Source organism: Carettochelys insculpta, chromosome 24 (genome assembly GCF_033958435.1).
Source record: "Carettochelys insculpta isolate YL-2023 chromosome 24, ASM3395843v1, whole genome shotgun sequence".
Taxonomy (NCBI): Eukaryota; Metazoa; Chordata; order Testudines; family Carettochelyidae; genus Carettochelys; species Carettochelys insculpta.
In genome coordinates this window covers 2,675,483-2,696,267 of record NC_134160.1, presented here as the reverse complement: position 1 = coordinate 2,696,267, position 20,785 = coordinate 2,675,483, and the positions used below count along the sequence as shown (strand labels likewise).

Below are 20,785 nucleotides of genomic sequence, written 5' to 3'. Positions count from 1 at the left end.
CCTGGCTGGGAATGGGGCAGGCAGTGGGGGCCTGTGGCGGGCAGTGCGGGGCTGGCTGTGGGGCAGCGGCTGGGCTCAGAGGTGTGCTGAGCTGGGTGACTGGCCCGGGCAGGGGGTGCACACCGTGGACTTGCGCCAAGGCGGCCCTGGGAGCTGGTCTCTGGCCAGTGCAGCGGAACCATTCTGTGCCAGGGCCCCCGGCTCTGCAGGCCCAGCCGGGGCCTCAGGCTCCTCAGGCAGCCAAAGCTGCAGGTTGTCAGGCCTGAGCAGCAAGAGCCCCCCAGTAACAGGTCACCCCCGGAGCTCGTGGCTCTTCCCATCGCCAGGACTCCTCTTCGCCCGGCAGGCTCAGGGCCGTGGCAGCAGCATCCAGCATGGCACAGGCTCGGCTGGAACTGGTGGTGGAAACCTGTTCCTCGCAGAAGCCTCCTCCGGGATGGCTCTGCCTCTGCGTGGCTCTCCGGGCCTGGAGGGGAGCTGCCAGAGCCCCCAGGTGGCATGGCTGGGATCGGGAAAGCTGCCTTTTAACTTCCCTTGCTTGGCTCTGTGCTGGGCTGCCCGGTCGCTGGGTCCTGGCTGGAGCCCTCCCGTGCTGGTTGTGCACATGCAGGGACTGGGTGCCCCACCCCGCTGGCGGCGAGAGGTCCCCGGGAGCTGTCGAGAAGCGATGGCAGGGCAGATAGGTGCTGCGTGGAGAGCGGTGTCAGTAACAGAGGAACAGAGACCGGGGCTCCCTGCCAGCTGAGCGCGTGGGCGAGCGCCCAGGAGAGAGTCAGGTGCTGCCCAGCTGATGAGCTGAGTGCCCCCAGCCGTCCACCTGTGTGTCTATTGGTGGTGCACGTCCCACACAACAACATTTATTCCGCACACAGATGGGGAAAAAATTAGAGGGAACTTCGATGCCACCCTCCCATGCCCGCACACCCCTGGGGATACCGCCCGGCCTGTGTGATCACGGGGGGAGGGCCGCACAGTGTCTGCTCTCAATGTAGCACCAGCAGCAGGGGCTGCTCGGGACAGCCACCCCACAAATGAAGGGATTTAGCTCTGCTTTGGGTTGGCCCAGCCTCTGTCGCTCCTGCTGCTGGAGCACCCAGCTGGGACTTCTGGCTTTTCCTCTCCTCCCGTGTTGCAGAAGGCAGGGCTGCACCCAGCCAGACTTTCCACAGGCTCGTGACTCACTGCTGGGGCTGGCCAGGCAGTGCCAGATAGCAGCACAATAAGGCCGGAGGTGGCTCTCCATTTGCACTCTGGCAGTACCCAGGAGCTACAGGCTCTGGGAGCTGTACGGAGCCACGCGAGAGGGGTCTCTGCCCCCAGACACTTCCGGGCTGAGAGGAGGGCCCTGTCGGAGCTGGGGCACACAAGGACCACCGAGGCAGCGCTGGCCCATGTGAGAGAAGGTGGTGGTGGTGGTGGTGGTATGGCAGAGATGGGAGTGAAGGAGGGCACCAGGGTGGTTTGTGGAGGTCCGGGGGGAGCTGGTCTTGTGTGATGGGAAGCACTGGGGACCGCATGAAGGGACTTGTAAAATGGACCCGGCCAGGCGGGGCTGGGAGTCTGGGTGGGCAAGGAGGATGAGCTGGAGTTGGTAGAGTGACTCCTGCGAAGGAGGAGGCTGGAATGTGGATTGACCTCCATGCTGGGCTTTGCAAGCTGCCCTGGAGTAACTGCGCCCAGGACTCTTGGGCAGAGCTTGGCCAGTGGGGCGTGGGCTGGGCCCTGCGCTGTGGCTCGGAGGGGAGCCAAGGTGGGTCTCTTCGCACCTCCTCCCCTGTGCAGAGGGAGGCAGGGGCTGCGACCGGGCTGCCTTCTCCTTTCCTGGCTGTGGGACGTAGGGAAGCAGGCTGGCACGATGCAGCCGGTGGCATGGGGCCAGCCTGGCGTCACTGCCAGGCACCGCCCGTCTCGGGTAGGTAAGGGCGTTGGCTTGGAGCTCTGCTGGGTGCCGGCGTCTGTGAAGCCAGGATCTTCCCCTGCGTAAGCTGCTGACGCTACCAGAGGTGGTGGGAGGACAGAGGGACCCTGGCCTGGCATGCTGCAGCCTGCTGGGGAATGACATCAGCCTGCAGACCTGGGAGGGAGCAGGGCCGGGGCCAGGGACTGGGGCGACAGGGATGCTCTGGCTCCTCGGTCTGTCTGGCAGCTCCCAGCGTGTGCCCTGGGATAGTGCCTCCTCCTGCCAGGCCGAGCACCAGGCCAAGGGGGCTGCATCCCTCCACCTGCAGGAGGAGCCAAGACCCCTCCTCGACCCCGCAGGACAGACTGGCCCAGTGTGCATCCGATCTGTATGCAGGGTGCTGCCCAGCTGCCGCAGGGGGCAAAGGCAGTGAAGAACATCACGGACCTGGGCATGGGCCCTATGGCTCCGTCTCTCTGGCCAGGGCCTGGCAGGACCCCCCTCTCACCGCTCGTCAGACCTCCAGGGCGGCGCGTACTCATGGACCAGGGAGAGCCAGGGAGCCCCATGGCCGGCTCGCTGCCTGGTGTAAAGGGGCCTGTGTGGTGCTCGCATTGTGTGGTGATAGCAGGATTTTGAGCTGGGCAGCGGGGGACGTCCCGCCTGCCCCCAGTGGCTCTGACAGCAGTGCTTGGCCTGTCCTGAGCCCCCTTCCTGCTGCCTTCCCTCCCGAGCGGCCGTTTGGCGAGCAAGCGTGGGAGCCGTGGCACGCTGGGTGCGAGGGTGCACCACCTGAGTCACCGGCCTCTGGCAGGCAAATGGGGAGCACCTGTGTGTGCTGGGAAGTCAGGGGTGGGGAGCCGCCCCCCTGGAATCCTCCCCACCCCCGCCCGCAGGAGGGCTGCCTGCCCTGACCACCGGCCTGGCAGCCAAACAGCGTTGGGTTTCGGGGCAGCTGCTGGGACCAGACAGCGACAGCTGGGACAGGCTGGGGCAGGGCGGAGATTCTGGCTCCTCTGTGCGCTGGGAAGGACATGGGCTGCGGGTAGGATCCTGGCCTGAGCAGGCCCTGGTGGCTTGGGTCAGTGGCCCCAGTGGGCGGGTGGCGTGCCCTGCCTGGCACTGATGGGGTGAGCGTTTGCCCTGCTGCCCCCAGCCTGGCCAGGAGCCCAGCCCTGGAACCCGCAGTCACGCCTGCTCCCTGGCACCCGTTACCCCTGGGCTCCCACACAAGCTGAGCTGAAAGCGAGGGGCGTAGGTGTGGCCCATGGCCACTAGCAGGTTGGTCCCCCGCATATCTCATCTCAGCAGGGTCTCTTCCCCCGAGGCGTGGGGGTCAGCCCTGGCTGTGAGGGGACAGAGTCTGACGCCGGCCCCCAGCCCACTGCCCCCCCAAGCATTCCCTGGGCTTGCTGGGGCGTTCCAGTCTGCAGCCCGTCAGCTCAGCTGTAGGTCCCAGCAGGGGGCGTGGGAGAAGGGCTGGCTTGGGTCCTGCAAGGGGGTGTTGGGATCGGGGCCCGTGGGGGGCAGCTCGGGGCCCATGGGAGGCTCTGGGGGATCGGGGCCCATGGGGGGCTCTGGGGGATCGGGGCCTGTGGGGGGCTCTGGTTGGTCTCTGCATGGGACAGGGTGGCCCAGCCCCCGGCCTTGCCTGGGGCAGCTCTGGGATCTGGGAAATTGCTGCCATCTGCTCTGAGTCGTCATTGTGGGCTTGAAGCTTTGGCTCCTGTGGCAGCCGCAGGCTGGGGCGGGGTGGGGCTGGGCTGCCCCTCAGAGAGACTGGCTGGCTGCTGGGGTGCGGATGCTGGGGCAGGCTGTGACCAGAGCCGCGGAGAGGGGCGCGGGGGAACCAGTGGGTCCGGGAAGGGCCTTTTTCGGGCTTGTGTCATGTCCGCCCTGAGCCGGGGAGGCTCTCGGCCAGCCAGCCAGTCCCTGGAGGTGGTGCTCCGGGAGGGCAGGTCGGCCTGGGGCCACTGCGTGGCAGTGGGAGTGCCTGGGGGTGTCTAACCCGTAGGAGCTGCTGAGCTGGTCTGTGCCTTGCGCAGCATCCGCTGGCATTGCTACCTGGGATCTCGCTGCCCCCGGCTGCGTGGGGCACCTGGGGGGACCCGCTGTTCCCCGGCTGCCTGCCCCACTGCGGGGGGGATGCCCGGATACCCAGGGTACTGCTGAGCAGTGGCGGGGTGGGCAGGGCCCCACTCGTTCAACCGACGCACCCAGAGCTGAGGGCTGGGGCGGCTCTTACCGTGCCGGGGGAGGGAGCTCCCATGGCAGGGCTGCAGCTCCCTCCTGTCTGTGTCCCCAGCCCTGGCAGCGACCAGGGGGCTGTGCTGGCTGCCTGGAGGCCTCTGCGGGAGCTGCCAGGCCGTGCGCAGCGTCGGGGTGGGGCTGTGCGTGCTGTGGTAGGGACCCTGGGGTTGCCCCTGAAAAGCGATGCTGCCCCTCCCAGTGCCAGCGGGGCTCAGAGCCCCCTGCCAGTGGCATGGGGTGTCTCTGGGGCCCCGGGGCACTCGCTGGGCTCCTTTCCAGCCATGTGCGGGGCCTGAGCTGAGCAGTGCCGACTGGGTGCTTGCTGCTTTGTGGCCAGGAGGGTGGGGGTATCTCCCTCCCCAGGGGCCCGCAGCTGCTACTTGCTGTGTCGGGGAGCCAGCCGGGCTAGGCCCCGCAGGTTTGTTTTCCTCCCCTGTCCTGTCCTGGCTGTGGCGGCTGCCGCCTTGTTTCTGTAGCTCCTGTGCTGTCTGTCTCTGGAGCCCTGAGCAGCCCCCGCTAGCACTGCAGAGTGCTTTGCTAATGCTGCACGGCCCTTGCCTCTCGGGGTGCATCATGACACCCTGCTGGGGAGAGCCTGCTCAGCTCCCTTGCCATGCACTGCCTGCCCTGGGCCTGCCTGCACTTCTGCCCCTGCACGGTCGGTGTGGGCAGCACAGCCCAGCACGGCCCGGCCCGGCCCAGCCCAGCTGCGAGGTTTCCAGCACGGACTGATCCCAGAGCCTGGGCTGGGCCGCCGAATACCCTGAGTTGTATAGCTGGGGAAACTGAGGCACGTGGCCGTGCAGCATCTGCAGTAGAACTTAGGAGGCCGGTCTCTCCCCATCCCCAATCGTTAGATATCGGTCTCCTGCCAGAGCTGGGAACTGACCACAGGCATCCTGGCTCCCAGGGCCCTGCCAGAGAAAGCTGGATCAGAGGGTTTCACTGGGTTTGTTTAGTCCGAACCCCCAGCTGAGCGGCTGCCTCCCCGAGAGGGAATGCAGGGTCGAGGCACCCGGAGCTGAGGGGCTCTTGCTTCCCTGGGCACAGCGCCAGCTTCCCATGTGTGTGCGTGTGGCACAGGCCGGCTGCTCCCCGGGCCAATGCTCAGCGTTCGAGGCAGCGGCAGCGACTTGTGGGGCACTGGCACCAGGACTCCCGAGGGGGTCTCCTGCCCAGTGCTGCCACTCCCCTGGGGCGTTGGAGGAGATGGGAGACAGCCAACCCGAGCAGGGCGCCACCTCCCAGTGGGCTCCCACAGCCCATCTGGGGCAGCCCCCGGGGCAGGCTGGGGACAGTCTTCAGCCCTGCCTGTGGCCCCCTTCAGGCCTGTGAGCTCCCAGTGCCTGGGTCTCGTCTCTTCCCACCCCGGGCACGTTCAGCAGGGTTCATGGGATCCCAGCCCAGTGTGTTCAGGGGCTGGGTCTCCAGGGTGGTGATTGGAAAACACAGCCACAGCTAACGGGGTGACCCATGAGCCTATGGGCAGCGCTCTCCAGGCTGGAGCCACAGTGTAGGCAAGGCTCTGAGAGCCCTTCCTACCAGGGACACCAGGGGAGGGTCTGGCTGGAGGCGGGGGTCTTGGTCGTGCTTTGTAGAAAGGGTGAATAGCCTCTCCTCAGTGGCCACCAGGTTGCTTAGAACTGGGCCTTCCGACAGGGGCTTTGAGCTGTCCCTTTCCTGCTGTCTGCAGCGAGCTCCCCCCGTCTGGAGCTCACTCATCCACGTGGGAACCCTGACCCAGGCTGGGGAGGGGCAGCGGCAGCTCCATGCGCCCTGCTGGTGCTCTGTGAGTGTGCAAGGCTGGCACAGCCACACTGCAGGTCCGGTGTGCCCCTCTTGCTGCCCAGTGGTGAGGGGGTCGTCGCAGGGGGGCTGGGAAGGGCTGGGCGCTGGCTGGGCCTGTGGGTGCAGGCGAGGGAGGCCAGGACAAAGAGGAAGTGCTCCCAGAGGCGACTGAGCTGCCCTGGAGTGACCCCCAGCCGGCTCCGTTGTGGGAGTGGGGTGTCTCTGCTCCTGTCCCTGCTCCCCGCATGTTTGAGTCCCGGCGATTATGTGCACACGGCTCGGCCGGGGACTTGGCTGCTCGCCGAGGCAGGTCCTCGCCTTCAGCCTGCGCGGGAGCGCAAGTCCCTCGAAGCTGCGCCAGGCCTGCGTCGGGATGGGGCGTTCCCAGCTGTGGCATTAGGAAGGCAAACCCCGTGGGTGCAGGACGGACACACACCTGCCTCTCCTTCCCCGTCGGGCACGCGCCCGCCCAGAGACCCTTCAAATGCGCCTCTTAGTTTCCGCCCTCTCCGCTGCCTGTCCCAGCTGCAGCCCTGCCCTGGGGCCTGGCGGTGGCTTTGTCCCGCTGCTGCCTGCCTGGGCTGGGGTGGTTTCTTGGCCCAGCCTGCGTGCTGCTCTGCAAATGGGCAGCGGCTGCTGAGCACTCGCCCCCCCGAGTAGGGCCATGGGCGGAAACACTGTGCGGTACATCTCCCACTGCAGGCGCTGCCGTCCCAGCTCCTGTCCCCTGCCATGGCCGCGCCTGCTGATTGCACTCAGCGCAAGGGGGCGTCCGCCTCTGCAGGGGGCACCCCCAGCCAGGACCTGGAGTTGGAGCTAACAATGAGAGTGTGGTGGTTGCTCCAAGCCGCAGGGCTGTGCCATGGCTGGAGAACCCGGTGCTGCTGAAGGGGTGGGGTGCTACCGACCCCCGGCCGTGGCATCACATGCTGGGAGCTGGGCCAGGGTGCCCCACTCAGCTCATCGGGTGCTGCTTCTCAGGCGGTTCTGGGGTTCCAGGTGGGAGCTGCTGGCCCTAGGAGTCAGCCCCCATTTCCATGCCAGACTGAGCGGAGCTCCTTGGGTGTCTGGCTCCGAGGAGGGGCACTGAGCCCTGGGAGAATCCGGCCCACCTGGCTGCAGTGAGCCCCAGAGCCAGGCTGCAGCGTCGCTGTGATGCCAGCGCTGACACCCGCTGCCGTGTAAACAAAACGCCCCTTTGATCTGGCATGCGCAGGCCCCCCCGCCGCGGCAGAGGGAGGGGAGGGAGCAGCCCGGCAGGAGAGGCGGGTGCATAAGCAGCATGCTGCAGCTGTGCATCCTGGGGCCGGGGCTGGCCCTGCCAACGGGGAGATGGCAGGTCGTCCTCTCGGGGTCCCCATGTGTCTAGGACTTCCCTCTTCGGCGGGGGGAGGGGAGGGGCCAGGCCCGGCCAGCAAACCAGGGTTAGGACCAGCTCCCTGTTTCCCTCCCCACCTCGGCCCGTGCCCCTCAGTCGCAGCCCCCAGCCCACTGGGCTCCCGCAGCACACAGCTCTGCCAGCACCCCTCTGCCTGGCACCCGCAGGCGGCCGGCTGCGCTCAGCTGCTCGCTGGCCTGTTGAGGGTGGTGAAGGGCGTTTGGGAGCTGGATTGTTCCCTGTGCCGGAGGAGCCAGTGTCCGTCCGTCCGTCCGTTTCCTGCCCAGCGCGGGGCTGGCTGCTGTTACTGCCCCAGCGGAGCACGTAGGGAACGGCTCAGGGGGAGACCCCGCCCCCCTCGGCCATGTGGAAGCGCCATGCCTGGGAGAGCAGACCTGCGCCCGCCTAACCACGGAGCAGAGCTGCAGGCCGAGGGCGCCGTTCCGGGAGGGTGGATGGGGGGCAGCAGCCGTCCATACCTGGACGCCCCTGGCTGTCAGGGAGCGAGGGCAAAGTACCCGGCTCGTGTGCACGCCGGGAGTGACTCACAAGCCGTGCGCTTTCCCGTCGCTCCCTGACAGTAAGGAGCGCGCGTACGCAGGGCTCCTGCCCCTCTCCCACCGTTCTAGGCACCAGCAGCTGGTGGTGGGGCGGGGGGGGCATTGGCTCTGCTCTTGGCAGGGACAGGGGTAACTCGCGGTCCTCATGAGGCTGCAGGGGCAGGTGGGAGGGAGAGGGTGGGGGCCAGGACCCAGCTCTGGGAGGCAACACTGTCAGGCTGTCCCAGCCATCTCCCCCCAGCGTCCACACCCCCCCCACCCCACCTCTCCTGGGCCTGTGCTGAGGGTCCTTGGGGCTGCTGGCACGTGGAGCGTGCCTGTGGGGTCCAGCCTGGCGCTTGGCATCTGCCCCCGGCCCTGTGTCTGGAGATGCTTTTCCCATGGCTGTGCCGCCTAGTGAGACCTCTGCCCTGAGGGGTGGCGGTGGCAGCGGGGGCCCAGCAGGCCTGGCCGTGGAGCGATGTCGGCTTTGCTGTCCGTGCCTCGCCCTGTGTCTGTCCATCTGATTCAGCCCTTGGGGGCCTGTCGTGCAGGTGCCAGTCCCAGCAACTGGGCCATGCTGGGGTGTGCTTCGGTCTCCTGCCCGTTCCACGCCGCCCTGGCCTCCGCCTGGGTGCACGAGGGAGGTTTGCCAGCTGCTCCGTTTCTCATGCACTGGCTCTGTTCTGCTCTGCGAGGCTGGGCCCCTTGCTGCCTGCCCGCCCGTGGGGATGCTGCGGGGACAGTGGACAGGCTCTGCAGCTGTTCCCAGGCTGCCCATCCCTGCTGGGAAATCCCTCTGAGCCCTGGGCCAGGCCCCGATGCTGCTCAGCACCTCCTGCCTGGCTGGGGTTCTGGTCTGGCCCCCTCCGGCTGACTGCCCCCGTGTGGACGCACCGGAGTGGCCCAGTATCACAGCAGTCCCAGGTGCAGGCCCTGCTGCCAGCCCTTCCGGGTGGTGTCGCTAATCCCTGCTGGCCCCGGTAGTGGAGGTGGGCAGCCCCCAGGTCAGGGCTGGAGTAAACCGACCCCACACACAGGCCTGTGCTGCTGCTGGAGGGGGCTGGTGCCTCCTGCCCAGAGCTGGGGACAGCAGCAGGCAGGGGCATGAGTGCATCTGCAGCACCTTAACTCCGGGTGAGCTGGTACCTGGCTCCTAACAGACCTTCGGTACCTCTCAGTCCTGATGTGGAGCCCCCTGCTAGCCCGTGTCTGACCCTGCTGAGCAGCCTGGACAGCTACGCCGGGGCTGTGGGCAGCGTTCGCTGGGAGCTGAGCACTTGGGCGGGGGCGCAGCAGACTCAGGTGCTCCCCAGCTGGTTGGCAGAGCGCCCCCAGCCGGTGACCCATGTGTCTGCTGGTGGTGCACTTCCGCACACGCCCTGGTGCACACACCAAAACGCATTCGCCCCGGAGGGAGAGCGTTAGCGGGAACGCTGGTTATGGGATGGGCCTGGTTCCCTGCCGACTCCCAGCAACCCTGCGGTGCGTGTCTCCCGGCTGCGGCTCCTGCCGGGCTGGGAGGGGCCCACGTCCGTCCTGCCAGGCCCAGCCTGTCACTTCCTGTTTGGGGGAAGCGCAGGGTGGCCCCGTTCGGGGGAGGCTGCCTCTGGTTGCTGGAGATGCGACGGGCTCACACGGACATTCTTGCAGCATTAGTCAGTTGTGCGCAGAGCACTTGCCGCAGACTCTCTCTGCTGCTGGGGCTGGAGCCGCCCCACCAAGGCACCGGGAGCATCACCGTCCTGGGCCAGCAAAGGCAGCTCCGTGCCCCTGCTGAAGGGCTGGGGCATTCCCCCCCCAGCCAGCCCCAGGCGTCCTGCCCGTCCCTCCCCAGCCTGTTTGGGGCACTCTGAGTCCAGGGTCCCAGGGCCTCGGCCCCAGCTGGGAGCAGAGCAGGCAGCTGCCTGGTGGCCGTGCCAGGCCGTGCCAATGGGCGCTCTGTGCATTGTGTCAGCTGGCAGGAGGGACGGCCTGTGCCTGGCGGCCGGAGCGTGGGGCTGTGTGGGTGACTAACCGGGGGAGGTGGGTTCTGCTGCCGGGGCGGGGGGACACAGCTGTATTGCAGGGGTGGGATTCTGGGCCCTGGGGTCCCTCCGTTCCCCTGCTTGGGGATGTCAGAGCTTCTGGCTTAGCTCTCCTGGCTCCATGGGACACCCGGGGCTGTGCATCCCAGCTCCCCACCCCCAGCAGCTGCTCTGAACCCCGCCCGGTCCCCTCCCTCCCCTGCTCTGGGTCTTTGCTGGCCCTGCCCACGCTGGGATGTGTCCCCGCAGCCCTGGGGAGCGAACGCCTGGTTCCTGCGCACGGTCACCCCTCCCCATCCCAGCCTGTGGGTCCTGAGCCCTCCTCACTCAGGCCCACACAGTGGCTACCCCAGCTGTCCCTGCTCCTGCTGGCTGGTGCCTGGGGCTTCGTCTCCTGCGGTGTGCGGCTCTTCTACAGGCAGGCCCTGGCGCTGGGCGTGTGACAGTGCTGGGGGACACAAGCTGGCTGGGTCCCCACTGACACCCCAGTTGGGTCTGAAACCAGCCCTGGCCGGCTCGGAGCCCGGCCTCCTCCACTGGGGCTCTGCCAGCTGCCAGGCCTGAGAGCGCAAGCCTGGGGCGGCCTGCAGGAGAGGCATGGGGGCTGCAGGGGCTGGGGGGCACCCAGGCCAGGGGAGGGGCTCCAGGCTGGAGCGCTGGGTGCCACGTCTTGCGTTCTGTCCTGGTTCCTGTTTCGAGGGCAGAGCTGCCAGGGCCCAGCGCGAGGGGCAGCCCCTGTGAGATCAGGATGGCTCAGCCCAGGCTGTCCTGGGTTCCGGAGATGGGGGGTGACCTCGTTCCCCTCTGCTTCTGTGTTTCAGACAAAGCAGCAACCCCCCCAAGACAGAGCACCCCCCCCAGGAGCAACCTGCCGGATCCTACTGCAGCCCCCCCACTGTCTGCCGGGGAGACGCAGCCAGCCCCTCCTGCAGTGACTTCTATGGGGCAGAGCAGCCCCCCACCGAGCAACCAGACCTCCGCCTCTGCCGCCCCTGCTTCTGTGGCAGTGACCCCTCCGGGAGAAGCTCTGCCCCCCCAGCGAGACCAGCCCGCCCCTGTCGCTGCCCCCCTACCTCCGGGAGAAGCCCTGCCCCCCACTCGAGACCAGCCCACCGCTACCGCTGCCCCCCTACCTCCAGGAGAAGCCCTGCCCCCCACTCGAGACCAGCCCGCCCCTGTCGCTGCCCCCCTACCTCCGGGAGAAGCCCTGCCCCCCACTCGAGACCAGCCCGCCGCTACCGCTGCCCCCCTACCTCCGGGAGAAGCCCTGCCCCCCACTCGAGACCAGCCTGCCGCTACCGCTGCCCCCCTACCTCCAGGAGAAGCCCTGCCCCCCACTCGAGACCAGCCCGCCCCTGTCGCTGCCCCCCTACCTCTGGCAGAAGCCCTGCCCCCCCGGCAAGACCAGCACGACCCTGCTGCTGCCCCCCCACCTCCAGGAGAAGCCCTGCCCCCCCAGCGAGACCAGCCCGCCCCAGTGGCTGCCCCCACCCCTGTGGAAGGGAGCCCAGCAGTAGCAAGGAGCCCCCCAGGAAATGCCCGGCTCTCCCCAGCTGCAGCCACCCCCACTGCCGAAGCGCTAACCAAGAGCGACAGGATGTGCCCTGCCAATGCTGCTTCTCTGCCACCGGCGGCAGCAGCTGCCAGCCCCAGGCCCAAGCAAGGTGCGTGCCCCACAGGGCTCGGGGGGTCCGTGGTAGCCTGGCGAGAGGGGACGGCGCCTGGAGCCACGGGGCTGGTGACCTGAATGTCCATGGCCGTCCACTTGGTAGCTCCCTGGGGCTGGGCTCCCGGGAGCTGGTGCATGGGTCCCTGCAGCCAGCTGAGTGCCAAGCTGGGCTCTGCTGGGGCTGGGGTGGGTGTGCAGCCCGGCACGCCCCGGGCAGGAATTCGGGGCTGCGCTCTCGTGCCACGCGCCGGTTCCCCCACAGCACTGGCCTGTGGCTGCACAGCTGGGCTCCCGGGAGCTGGTGCATGGGTCCCTGCAGCCAGCTGAGTGCCAAGCTGGGCTCTGCTGGGGCTGGGGTGGGTGTGCAGCCCGGCACGCCCCGGGCAGGAATTCGGGGCTGTGCTCTCGTGCCACGCGCCGGTTCCCCCACAGCACTGGCCTGTGGCTGCACAGCTGGGGCGAAGGGACAGGCCTCGTGGGTCGCCCAGCTGAGCCTCCCTTGGGCCGGCTGGGGCAGGGCTGCTTTGCTGTGGCTGCCGGGGCTGAGCGGGTTTCTCTCCTCCAGCAGGCGCCCAGAAGGCGGAAGCCAGGCACAGGCAGGCGAAGGAGCGCCGGGAGGAGCGGGCCAAGTACCTGGGTGAGGAGCCCACGAGGCTGGTGGGACAACAGGGGCCCAGTTCCCAGGCCGGACCCCTCCGAGGGGAGCGGGCGAGAGGGCCCGGGCCCTGGGCGTCTGTCTGGGCCCACACCGGGGTACGGGAGGTCTGGGGCACCGGGGACTTGGCCTGGACTTGGTTCCCCACAACCCCGTTAGAGGAGCTTGGCGGCAGGTCGGGAGGGTGACCGGCCGGGCAGCTCTGGGCGTTGGGATCCAGGCGGAACATGCGGTGAGGGCACCACCAGCTCCTCGGCTCTGGCCCCCAGCCGGGGCAGCCGCCGGCGGGCCCAGCACCCCCAGCGAGCCAGGGCCTCGCGCTCTCGTAGCTCCTGGCAGTGGCGCTGCAGGGCCCCCGCGGCTCCCTGCACAGCGGCCGCTTGTCTGCCAGCTGCTTCCGCCCTCATGCCCCCATTGTTCCCCGGAATGCGCTTTTTGGGCCAGCTGTGTGGCTCTCTTTTGTCCTGGCCCGGCTCCGCCCTGCGGCCCTGCCCGGCCGTTGCTAGTGGGGCCTCTGCCCCCCAGCCCCCCGTGCACACCTGTGGCTGAAACACCTGCTGGAGCCTGCTGCCTCCAGCTCCTCCGTCGGCCTGCCCCCGGGGGTGCTACGTGGGGTGCTCCCCCCCAGCCCCCTCCAGAGCACTCCACTGCTGCTGTCTGGCCAGGGGCCAGAGGGAGGCGCAGACCCCTGGTGCCTGCGGCCAGGCTGGGGCTGTGTCCTGGGCATGGGAGCAGGGCCAGGCTGCCTGTCCCGCTGTATCCGCCTGGGTTGGCAGGAGCAGAGAGGTCTGGGACAGGAAGGTCTGTGGGGCTCTGTCAGGGAGTTGGGGGGGTCCCCAGCCCCTGCCCCCCACCCGCAGGCAGAGATGACTCTCACTCGGCAGGGAGCCCAGAGGGGTTACAAGGTGACAGGGACACAGCCTAGAACAGACTTGTCAGCACATGAACCAGAAGCCATCAGCACCATCCATCCTGGGGAGGGGGGCCCAGAGGGGATCCCCAAGCCGGGCCCTGGCCCCCTTCCTCCCTCCCCAGGCACATGCGACTGTCCCACCCAACAGGCCTATTCCAATTCAGACCAGCCTGGCCCCTCCGCCCGCCTTTTCCTGTTTCCCAGGGGAGAAAGGGGTCACCTGGTTGCCTGGGTTACAAAGAGCCTGGGGGGGCCATTGCTGACGTGTGAGACGTGATCGCACAGAAACTCCCCTCACCGCTCCGCACTGAAGCTGTGCCCAGGGAAACTGAGTCACCCACCTGGTGTTTTTCAGGCAGTAGGGAAGACATGCAGGGCAGCCTGGGGAATAAACCCCTCGTACCCCCTACTCCGTCCTGGGCTCACTGCACGCCTGGGGCTTGGAGTGCTGCTCACAGCAGCTGGCTCCAGCCCTTGCTGCACGGACTGGGCCGGGCGCCGGGGCCTGTCGGCAGCGTCGTTTCTGCAGCCGAGGTTTCAGATGAAGCTGGGGGCTGTGTCCAGAGGTCCTGCGCTGCCGGGACGGGTGGGTGGGGAGCAGTAGACTGAGCCGGTCCAGGCCAGCGTGCTGGGCTGGGGGCTGCATCCCCTCACGGCCCGTGTCTCGGCAGCCACCAAGCGAGCGCTGTGGCTGGAGAAGGAGGAGAGGGCCAAGGCGCTGCGGGAGAGGCAGCTGGAGGAGCGCCGGAGGCGGCTGGAGGAGCAGCGCCTGAAGGCAGAGAAGCGCCGGGCCGTGCTGGAGGAGCGCCAGCGCCAGAAGCTGGAGAAGAACAAGGTGGGAGTGGGGAGGGGTGGCCTCTGGTGGGCCTGAAACCCCCTGGGGATGAGACCTCCAGGCACTGCATGGGACAGCCCCTGCCTCCCCGGATCCCTGCCTGCCCCAGCCCCCCACTTCCCTGGGCCGCTGCCTGCCCCAGGTCCCCGCCTCCCTGGGCCCCAGCCTGCCCCAGGTCCCGTCTTCTCTGGACACCTGCAACCTCCCTCCACGCCCCAGCCCTCATGGCCTCTGGTCCTCCCTCCACACCCCCATTACTCCTGGGCTCCAGCAGCCCTCAGTGTGCGTTTGCCCCCAGTTTTCCCTGGACCCACAGCCCCATGTCCTGCACCCTCCTCCGCGTGGCCTGTCCTTGCTGGGTGCAGCCAGGGATAGGGGCTTCCCCTGGCTTGCTCTGGGGTTCTCGCCATGGCTTCTCCTTCCCAGGGGGCAGTTTCAGAGCCAGCGCCTTGCCCCCGTCGCTCACCTGCTTCCCCCAGCCTGGCCCCTCACCCCCCTTTGTCATGCAGGAGCGCTACGAAGCCGCCATCCAGAGGTCGGCCAAGAAGACCTGGGCTGAGATCCGGCAACAGAGGTGGTCGTGGGCTGGCGCACTCCACCAGAGCACCCCTGGGCACAAGGACGGTGAGTGGGCGCACCTCTGTGCAGGTGGCTGTGCCGGGGTCTCTCACCACGGCCTGCCTCCAACGCCAGGGACGCCTTGGCTGGGTTTGCAGCATCAGGGCGGGGACAGGGGCATCTGCCAGAGCCTCCTTGCTCCTGATCAGCTGCCCTCTGCACGGCGGCTCTGGTGCGGCAGCGTGCACCCAGCAGGGCCCAGCCAGGGAAGCAGTCAGCAGGTGTGACACACGAGGCCGGGGGCGCGGGGCTAGCCGGAACTCTCATAAGACAAAGCCCCAAGTGGTGGGACTGGCCGCAGGAAATGGGGGTAGCTGGTCCCTGTCGCGCTGCCTCCCTTTGGGGTGTTGCACTCGGTTCCCCGGCTCTGCACTGTCTGGGTGTGTCTGGCTGTTGGCACCCGGCCGCTCCCCGTCTCCGGCCTGCAGCAGCTCTCCCGTCGGGAAGGGAAGGGAAGGGGTGCTGGCTGGTTGTGAATGCGGAGCTGTGCCGGCGTTAGACAGCGGTGTCAGGCGGTGCGGTGGACTCTGGTCTGCCTGGGTGTGTATCCGCGGCCGCCGCTGGGCACGGCGCAGAGCGCCACCCCTCGCTTTGGCACTGCCATCTGGGAAGCCCCTTGCAGCGCGGTGGGGCTGTCTCTGCGCCTCGCTTTGTCCTGCCTCCTGGGAGGGAAGGTTTGGAGCAAGCCATGGTGGGAGAAGCTCCGCCCACAAACAGGCTCCGCCCACATGAGGTCAGCGCTCTGGGTGGTGGGGCGGCCGTGCTAGAAGGGGATGGAGCTGCTCAGCTGCCCCCCGTGGGGCTTGGACCAGCCTGTGGCTCTGCTCGGAGCCCTGTGGGGGCCACTGCCTGGGTCGCCTGCCTGTGTCACCAAAGCAGCGTGTGGCTCCGCTCCGTCCCCCACGGCCCTCCCTGCTCTTGCGCACGAGAGGCGTGAACAGCGACGTGCGGTGGCTGCTGAGCGACCGGGGCAGTTCCGGCCGCGTGGGGGGCGCAGGCTGGGTGCTTTCTGTGCCACAGGCTGGAGAGGCAGCGGCGTGGCGGGGGGTGCGGCGTCTCAGCCCCGTTTGGGGGTACTTGGTGGGGATGGCTGAGCTGGGTGTCATTGCCGCTGGCAGCTGTCCATGGGGCGGGGCTCAGAGGCACAGACCTAATCTGGGAGAGCTGGACCCAGCTCCGACCCTACCCCAAATTGTGACAGGCGCTTGGACAGCCGGGAGCACCCTGCCAGCTCTGACTCACTGTCTTCTGACACCCCAGCCCCGATTCCCTGTGGGGCCGTGCAACTGGCGGGGGTCAGCCCCCTGCGGGGCCGTGCAGATGGCGGCAGGGGGTTTGCAGCCCCCGGGGGGGCCGTGCAGATGGCGGCAGGGGGTTTGCAGCCCCCTGTGGGGCCATGCAGGTGGCGGCAGGGGGTTTGCAGCCCCTTGTGGGGCCGTGCAGGTGGCGGCAGGGGGTTTGCAGCCCCCTGTGAGGCCGTGCAGGTGGCGGCAGGGGGTTTGCAGCCCCCGGGGGGGCCGTGCAGATGGCGACAGGGGGTTTGCAGCCCCCAGGGAGGCAGTGCTGCTGGCGGCAGGGGGTTTGCAGCCCCCAGGGAGGCAGTGCTGCTGGCGGCAGGGGGTTTGCAGCCCCCTGTGAGGCCGTGCAGATGGCGGCAGGGGGTTTGCAGCCCCCTGTGAGGCCGTGCAGATGGCAGCAGGGGGTTTGCAGCCCCAGGGGGGGCCGTGCAGGTGGCGGCAGGGGGTTTGCAGCCCCCGGGGGGGCCGTGCAGATGGCGGCAGGGGGTTTGCAGCCCCCTGTGAGGCCGTGCAGATGGCGGCAGGGGGTTTGCAGCCCCCGGGGAGGCAGTGCTGCTGGCGGCAGGGGGTTTGCAGCCCCCGGGGAGGCAGTGCTGCTGGCGGCAGGGGGTTTGCAGCCCCCGGGGGGGCCGTGCAGATGGCGGCAGGGGGTTTGCAGCCCCCGGGGGGGCCGTGCAGGTGGCGACAGGGGGTTTGCAGCCCCCGGGGGGGCCGTGCAGGTGGCAACAGGGGGTTTGCAGCCCCCGGGGAGGCAGTGCTGCTGGCGGCAGGGAGTTTGCAGCCCCCGGGGGGGCCGTGCAGATGGCGGCAGGGGGTTTGCAGCCCCCAGGGGGGCCGTGCAAATGGCGGCAGGGGGTTTGCAGCCCCCGGGGGGGCCGTGCAGGTGGCGACAGGGGTTTGCAGCCCCCGGGGAGGCAGTGCTGCTGGCGGCAGGGGGTTTGCAGCCCCTGGGGGGGCCGTGCAGATGGCGGCAGGGGGTTTGCAGCCCCCTGTGAGGCCGTGCAGATTGCGGCAGGGGGTTTGCAGCCCCCGGGGGGGCCGTGCAGATGGCGGCAGGGGGTTTGCAGCCCCCGGGGTGGCCATGCAGATGGCGGCAGGGGGTTTGCAGCCCCCGGGGGGGCCGTGCAGATGGCGGCAGGGGGTTTGCAGCCCCTGGGCAGCTCAGGCCAGCTCTGCCCATCGGCAGCCGCTTTGGCAGGCTCTGCCCCTGCTCGGCGTGGGAGGAAAACCCCCTGTTTTGCCCATAAGAGGTTTTAAGTGGCTCTTTCCCAAGCAATGGACTGACTCCCCCATCCACCTGTGTGATGCCCCCTGCTGCTGGGGGCTCGCCTGGCACCTGGGCCAAGGGAGATGCCCGACCCTCCAAGGAGACTGCCTGCCCCCCACTGTGAGGAGACTCGCGACGGCTCCGGAGCCCCAGCCTGAGCACCGGGCCCTGTCTCGGGGCACTGCCCTGGCTGCCAGCCTGGGCCACTCAGTGCCAGCTCTCCATGGACCCCTGCACCCTTTGCATGCTGGGCCCAGGGCTTTGTCTGTCTGCACTGGGCTGCTCCGACACTGACCCATCACCTTGCAGTCCTGAGCTGGGGCAGATGCCTCCTGGCAGTCCAGTGCCCACATCCCTGCCGAGGGCCGCTCCAGGGGAGCAGGCTGCAGCGTGCCAGCGACCCCGGCTCCCAGCCGCCGTGACCCTAATGCCCGTGTGTCTTTTCCCTCCTCTAGGTGCGAGCCGGTGCTCAGTGTCGGCTGTTAACCTCCCCAAACATGTGGACTCTATTCTCAACAAGCGGCTCTCCAAATCCTCCGCCACTCTCTGGAACTCTCCCAGTAGAAGTAAGAGACCTTTGCTGCCCCCCCAGTGCATGGGGCCGGGGGGAGAGGCAGCAGAGGGAGCCCAGCACTAGGGAGACGCCCCTTGAGAGCCCGTCCTGCCCGCCCAATGCGCCGCCAGTGGAGAGGGAGCCGCCGTTTGCTGCTTTCTCGTGCAGGGTCGCCAGGCCCACCCCTCTTGCTCTGATGGGGCCTGGAGGTTCCGGGTGCCCCTTCCAAGCCAGTCGGGTGCAGGGATCCAGCACCCTCAGGCGCCTCCAGCAGCCCCAGGAGCCTGTAGCCTCCCAGCTGTATGCGGTGCAGGGGAAAGTCTGGTCCGCGTGGGCCGGGGGCGAGACCCAGGCTGGAGGAGGCAGAGCCATGTGGTGGCTGGTGGTCTGCATGGGCTGCTCGGCCTGCGAGCCAGGGTCTCCGTGTGCCGCCGGCTGAGGAGCATCCGTCCGTCCCAGCGAGGAAGCGGCCGCTTCTTGAGGCGCCCCCCGTGCGTGGCGGCTCTCGCCCCAGGGAGCCGGGGGGGCAGCGCAGGGGCTGTTGCCACAGGCCCCTCGGGCTGGGCGGCGAGCGGGTGGGTGCTCGTGCTGCCCCCATTGGCGTGCCGGGCACCTGGGGTCACCCCGTGTATGACCGGGAGGGGACGTCGCTGCTGTGGGGTCGTGGAGGTGGGTGAGAGGTCAGTGAGGGATGGCTCCTGGCAGCAATCGCATGTCCTGTGCCCTCCACATGGGCTGCTGGGCAGTGCCAGCCCCAGGGCTGCTGTCTGCTCGGCTCGGCTCTGCAGGGAGCTGTGCCCAGCCCCACGCAGCAGCTTGCCAAGCCGCAGGGCTATTTATAAGCCCCCGAGCTGCCGTTCTGTTTGCTGGTTGCCTAGTGAGGGGAGTTTACGGCTTGCTGAGTTATTAATATCCTGACAGCTGATGGGGGGTGGCTGCTGGGTGCAGGGCTGTTTGAGCCGGGCTCAGCTACCCCACAGGGGCTGGAGGGAGCTGGCTGGCCCCGCCCTGGCGGAGAGCATCCAGGCTGAAGAGCTCTGTGCCAGGGGCAGAGCTGCCCTCCAGGCCTGAGGGTCAGGGCCCGAGCAGCAGGTGGGGGGCAGAGGTGCAGCTGACCCCAGAGTTGCGGGCTTGCCGTTTCCAGAGCCTGACCCCCAGGATCCGTGGGGCTGCGTTGGCCAGGTGTGGTGCAGGGGGACAGACCTGAGAACGGGGCTTGGGGGTCCTTTTCTGGTGCCCCCCATAGTCACTCGTGTCCCCAGCTCCCTGCCAGGGAGGGTGTTTGCCGTGCCTGGGAGGGGTTCCCAAGAGCGGTGCTGGCCCACGGCGGAGGCTGCCCTTGGGGGGTGGTGATAGATCCCAGCAGGGCCTGCTCTGGGGAGGGGTGGCAGGGGGCACTGCCCGTGGGGGGCAGGGGTGATAGAGCCCAGCAGTACCCGGCCTGGGGAGGGAGGGGTGGGGTGGGGCAGGGCAGGGGATGCTGGTGGGGCAACAGGTGGCCCTGGAGCTGTGGTGTCTGCGCAGCTGAGCCGGGAGCGAGGCCCAGGGGCCGGGGGGAGGACAACGGCCGTGCCCCTTCCCCCACAGCCAGGGCGGCACAAGCTCCAGACCCCCAACGGCATGCAGGGCCCGTCTGTGAGAGGGCGAACGCTCAGGCTGGCTCGGGGCAGCTGCGTGTGGCCACGTGTCCTGTTGCCGGCTGGTCTCTTTGTCCTGTGCATGTCCGTCGCTGGCTGCTGGCCGGCCGGGGAGCTGCTGGCAAGGGCAGCAGCAGCAGGAGTGGCCCTGCCCCGTGCTCGGCTCTCTCCCCAGAACAGGCTGGGGGGCTGTGACCAGCAGGGCCTGGAGGCTCCATGTCCGAGCTGACAGCACACCGCCCTGGCCATCCCCCGCTGAATCCGGGGCTTCCCCTCCCTTCCCGGCCGTGCGGCCCGGGCGGGGTGGGGGCAGCCCTGGGCAGGAGCCCGCTGGCAGGGGCCTGGCCCAGCTGAGCCCGTGCAAAGGCCGCTCGGGGGCTGCTGGCGGGTAGTGGGGGCCCTGACCCGGCTCTCCAGGAGCTGAGCTGGGCTGGGCGAGAGGAGGGCCGGGGCGTGGCTGGGCTGGGGAGGGGCGGGGAGGGTGTGTCCCCAGCTGGTGCCAGCATGGAGGCGCCCCCAGGCCCCGAGAAGAGCTAAGATCTGCCCCCACCCGCCTGTTTCTTTGCCAGACCGGAGCCTGCAGCTGAGCCCCTGGGAGAGCAGCATTGTGGACCGACTCATGACGCCCACTCTCTCCTTCCTGGCGCGCAGCAGGAGCGCCGTGACGCTGGCCGGCGCCGGCAAGGAGCAGGGTGAGCCGGGCACTGGGCGTGAGGGGGAGCCGAAGCCTTCGGCTGGGCAGGGGCTGATCGGCGCTGGGTGACTCAGCCCTCGGCAAGCTGAGTTCAGAGACACGGCCGGCCAGCGTGGGGGTGGGCTGGGGAGCAGACAGCTGCAGCTGGGAAGGGGCGCCTGCTGGGACCCTGAGCTCTGCAGGGAAGGAACTGACCCCCAGGAAGGCACATTGCTGGGTGCTGGGGCTCTGGACGCCTGTGCCCTGGGGCTCTGCTGGGGGACAGTCAGCTACGGTGCAGCTAGAAAGGCCTGGCGTTAGCCTGCCTCCTCACTGCTCCTGCAGCCCAGCCTGTGTCTGCTTCCCCAGCCCAGCCCTGCAGTGCCCTGGTCCTTTTCAGGTGGCCCAGCCCTTGAAATCTCTGGAAACCAGGGGCTGGAGGCTGGGCCGGCTGCTCGATGGGCCCTGGGGCTGGAGCTGGCCGGGTCTCTGCTCTGGTGGGTTCCTGCCTCTTGGCTTTGCCTGGCTGTTCTCAGAACCAGGGATTGTCCCCCGGGGTACAGCACCTCCGCCCCGGGTTCCCTGTAAGCTGAGCAGCTGGGAGGCCGCCCAGCTGATTAGCGGCGTGCCCGCAGCCTGTTTCTGCCGGTGGTGCGCATCTGCGCATGCCTGGGCCCACAGAACCAAATTTATCCTGCACATGGATGTGAGAAATTAGAGGGACCCCTGCTCCTGCCGCCGCATCAGACCGCCCTGGCTGCTAACGTTGTGTGTCTCTGAGCGTC

General features: G+C 68.6%; 1 protein-coding gene across 5 annotated transcripts in view; it reads left to right on the top strand.

The window, feature by feature from the left end:
* Nucleotides 1-20,785, top strand: part of MAP7D1 (MAP7 domain containing 1) — a 34,574-nt gene that overhangs the window by 6,885 nt on the left and 6,904 nt on the right. For 2 of the 5 annotated variants that reach the window (XM_074976294.1, XM_074976292.1), the window contains exons 2-7: nucleotides 10,704-11,546; nucleotides 12,117-12,188; nucleotides 13,791-13,954; nucleotides 14,464-14,578; nucleotides 17,593-17,703; nucleotides 19,897-20,019. In XM_074976294.1, coding sequence (XP_074832395.1) covers nucleotides 10,704-11,546; nucleotides 12,117-12,188; nucleotides 13,791-13,954; nucleotides 14,464-14,578; nucleotides 17,593-17,703; nucleotides 19,897-20,019 — 1,428 coding nt within the window. The remainder of the gene's footprint in view (nucleotides 1-10,703; nucleotides 11,547-12,116; nucleotides 12,189-13,790; nucleotides 13,955-14,463; nucleotides 14,579-17,592; nucleotides 17,704-19,896; nucleotides 20,020-20,785) is intronic. The other 3 variants (XM_074976296.1, XM_074976295.1, XM_074976293.1) reach the window with 2 other exon arrangements.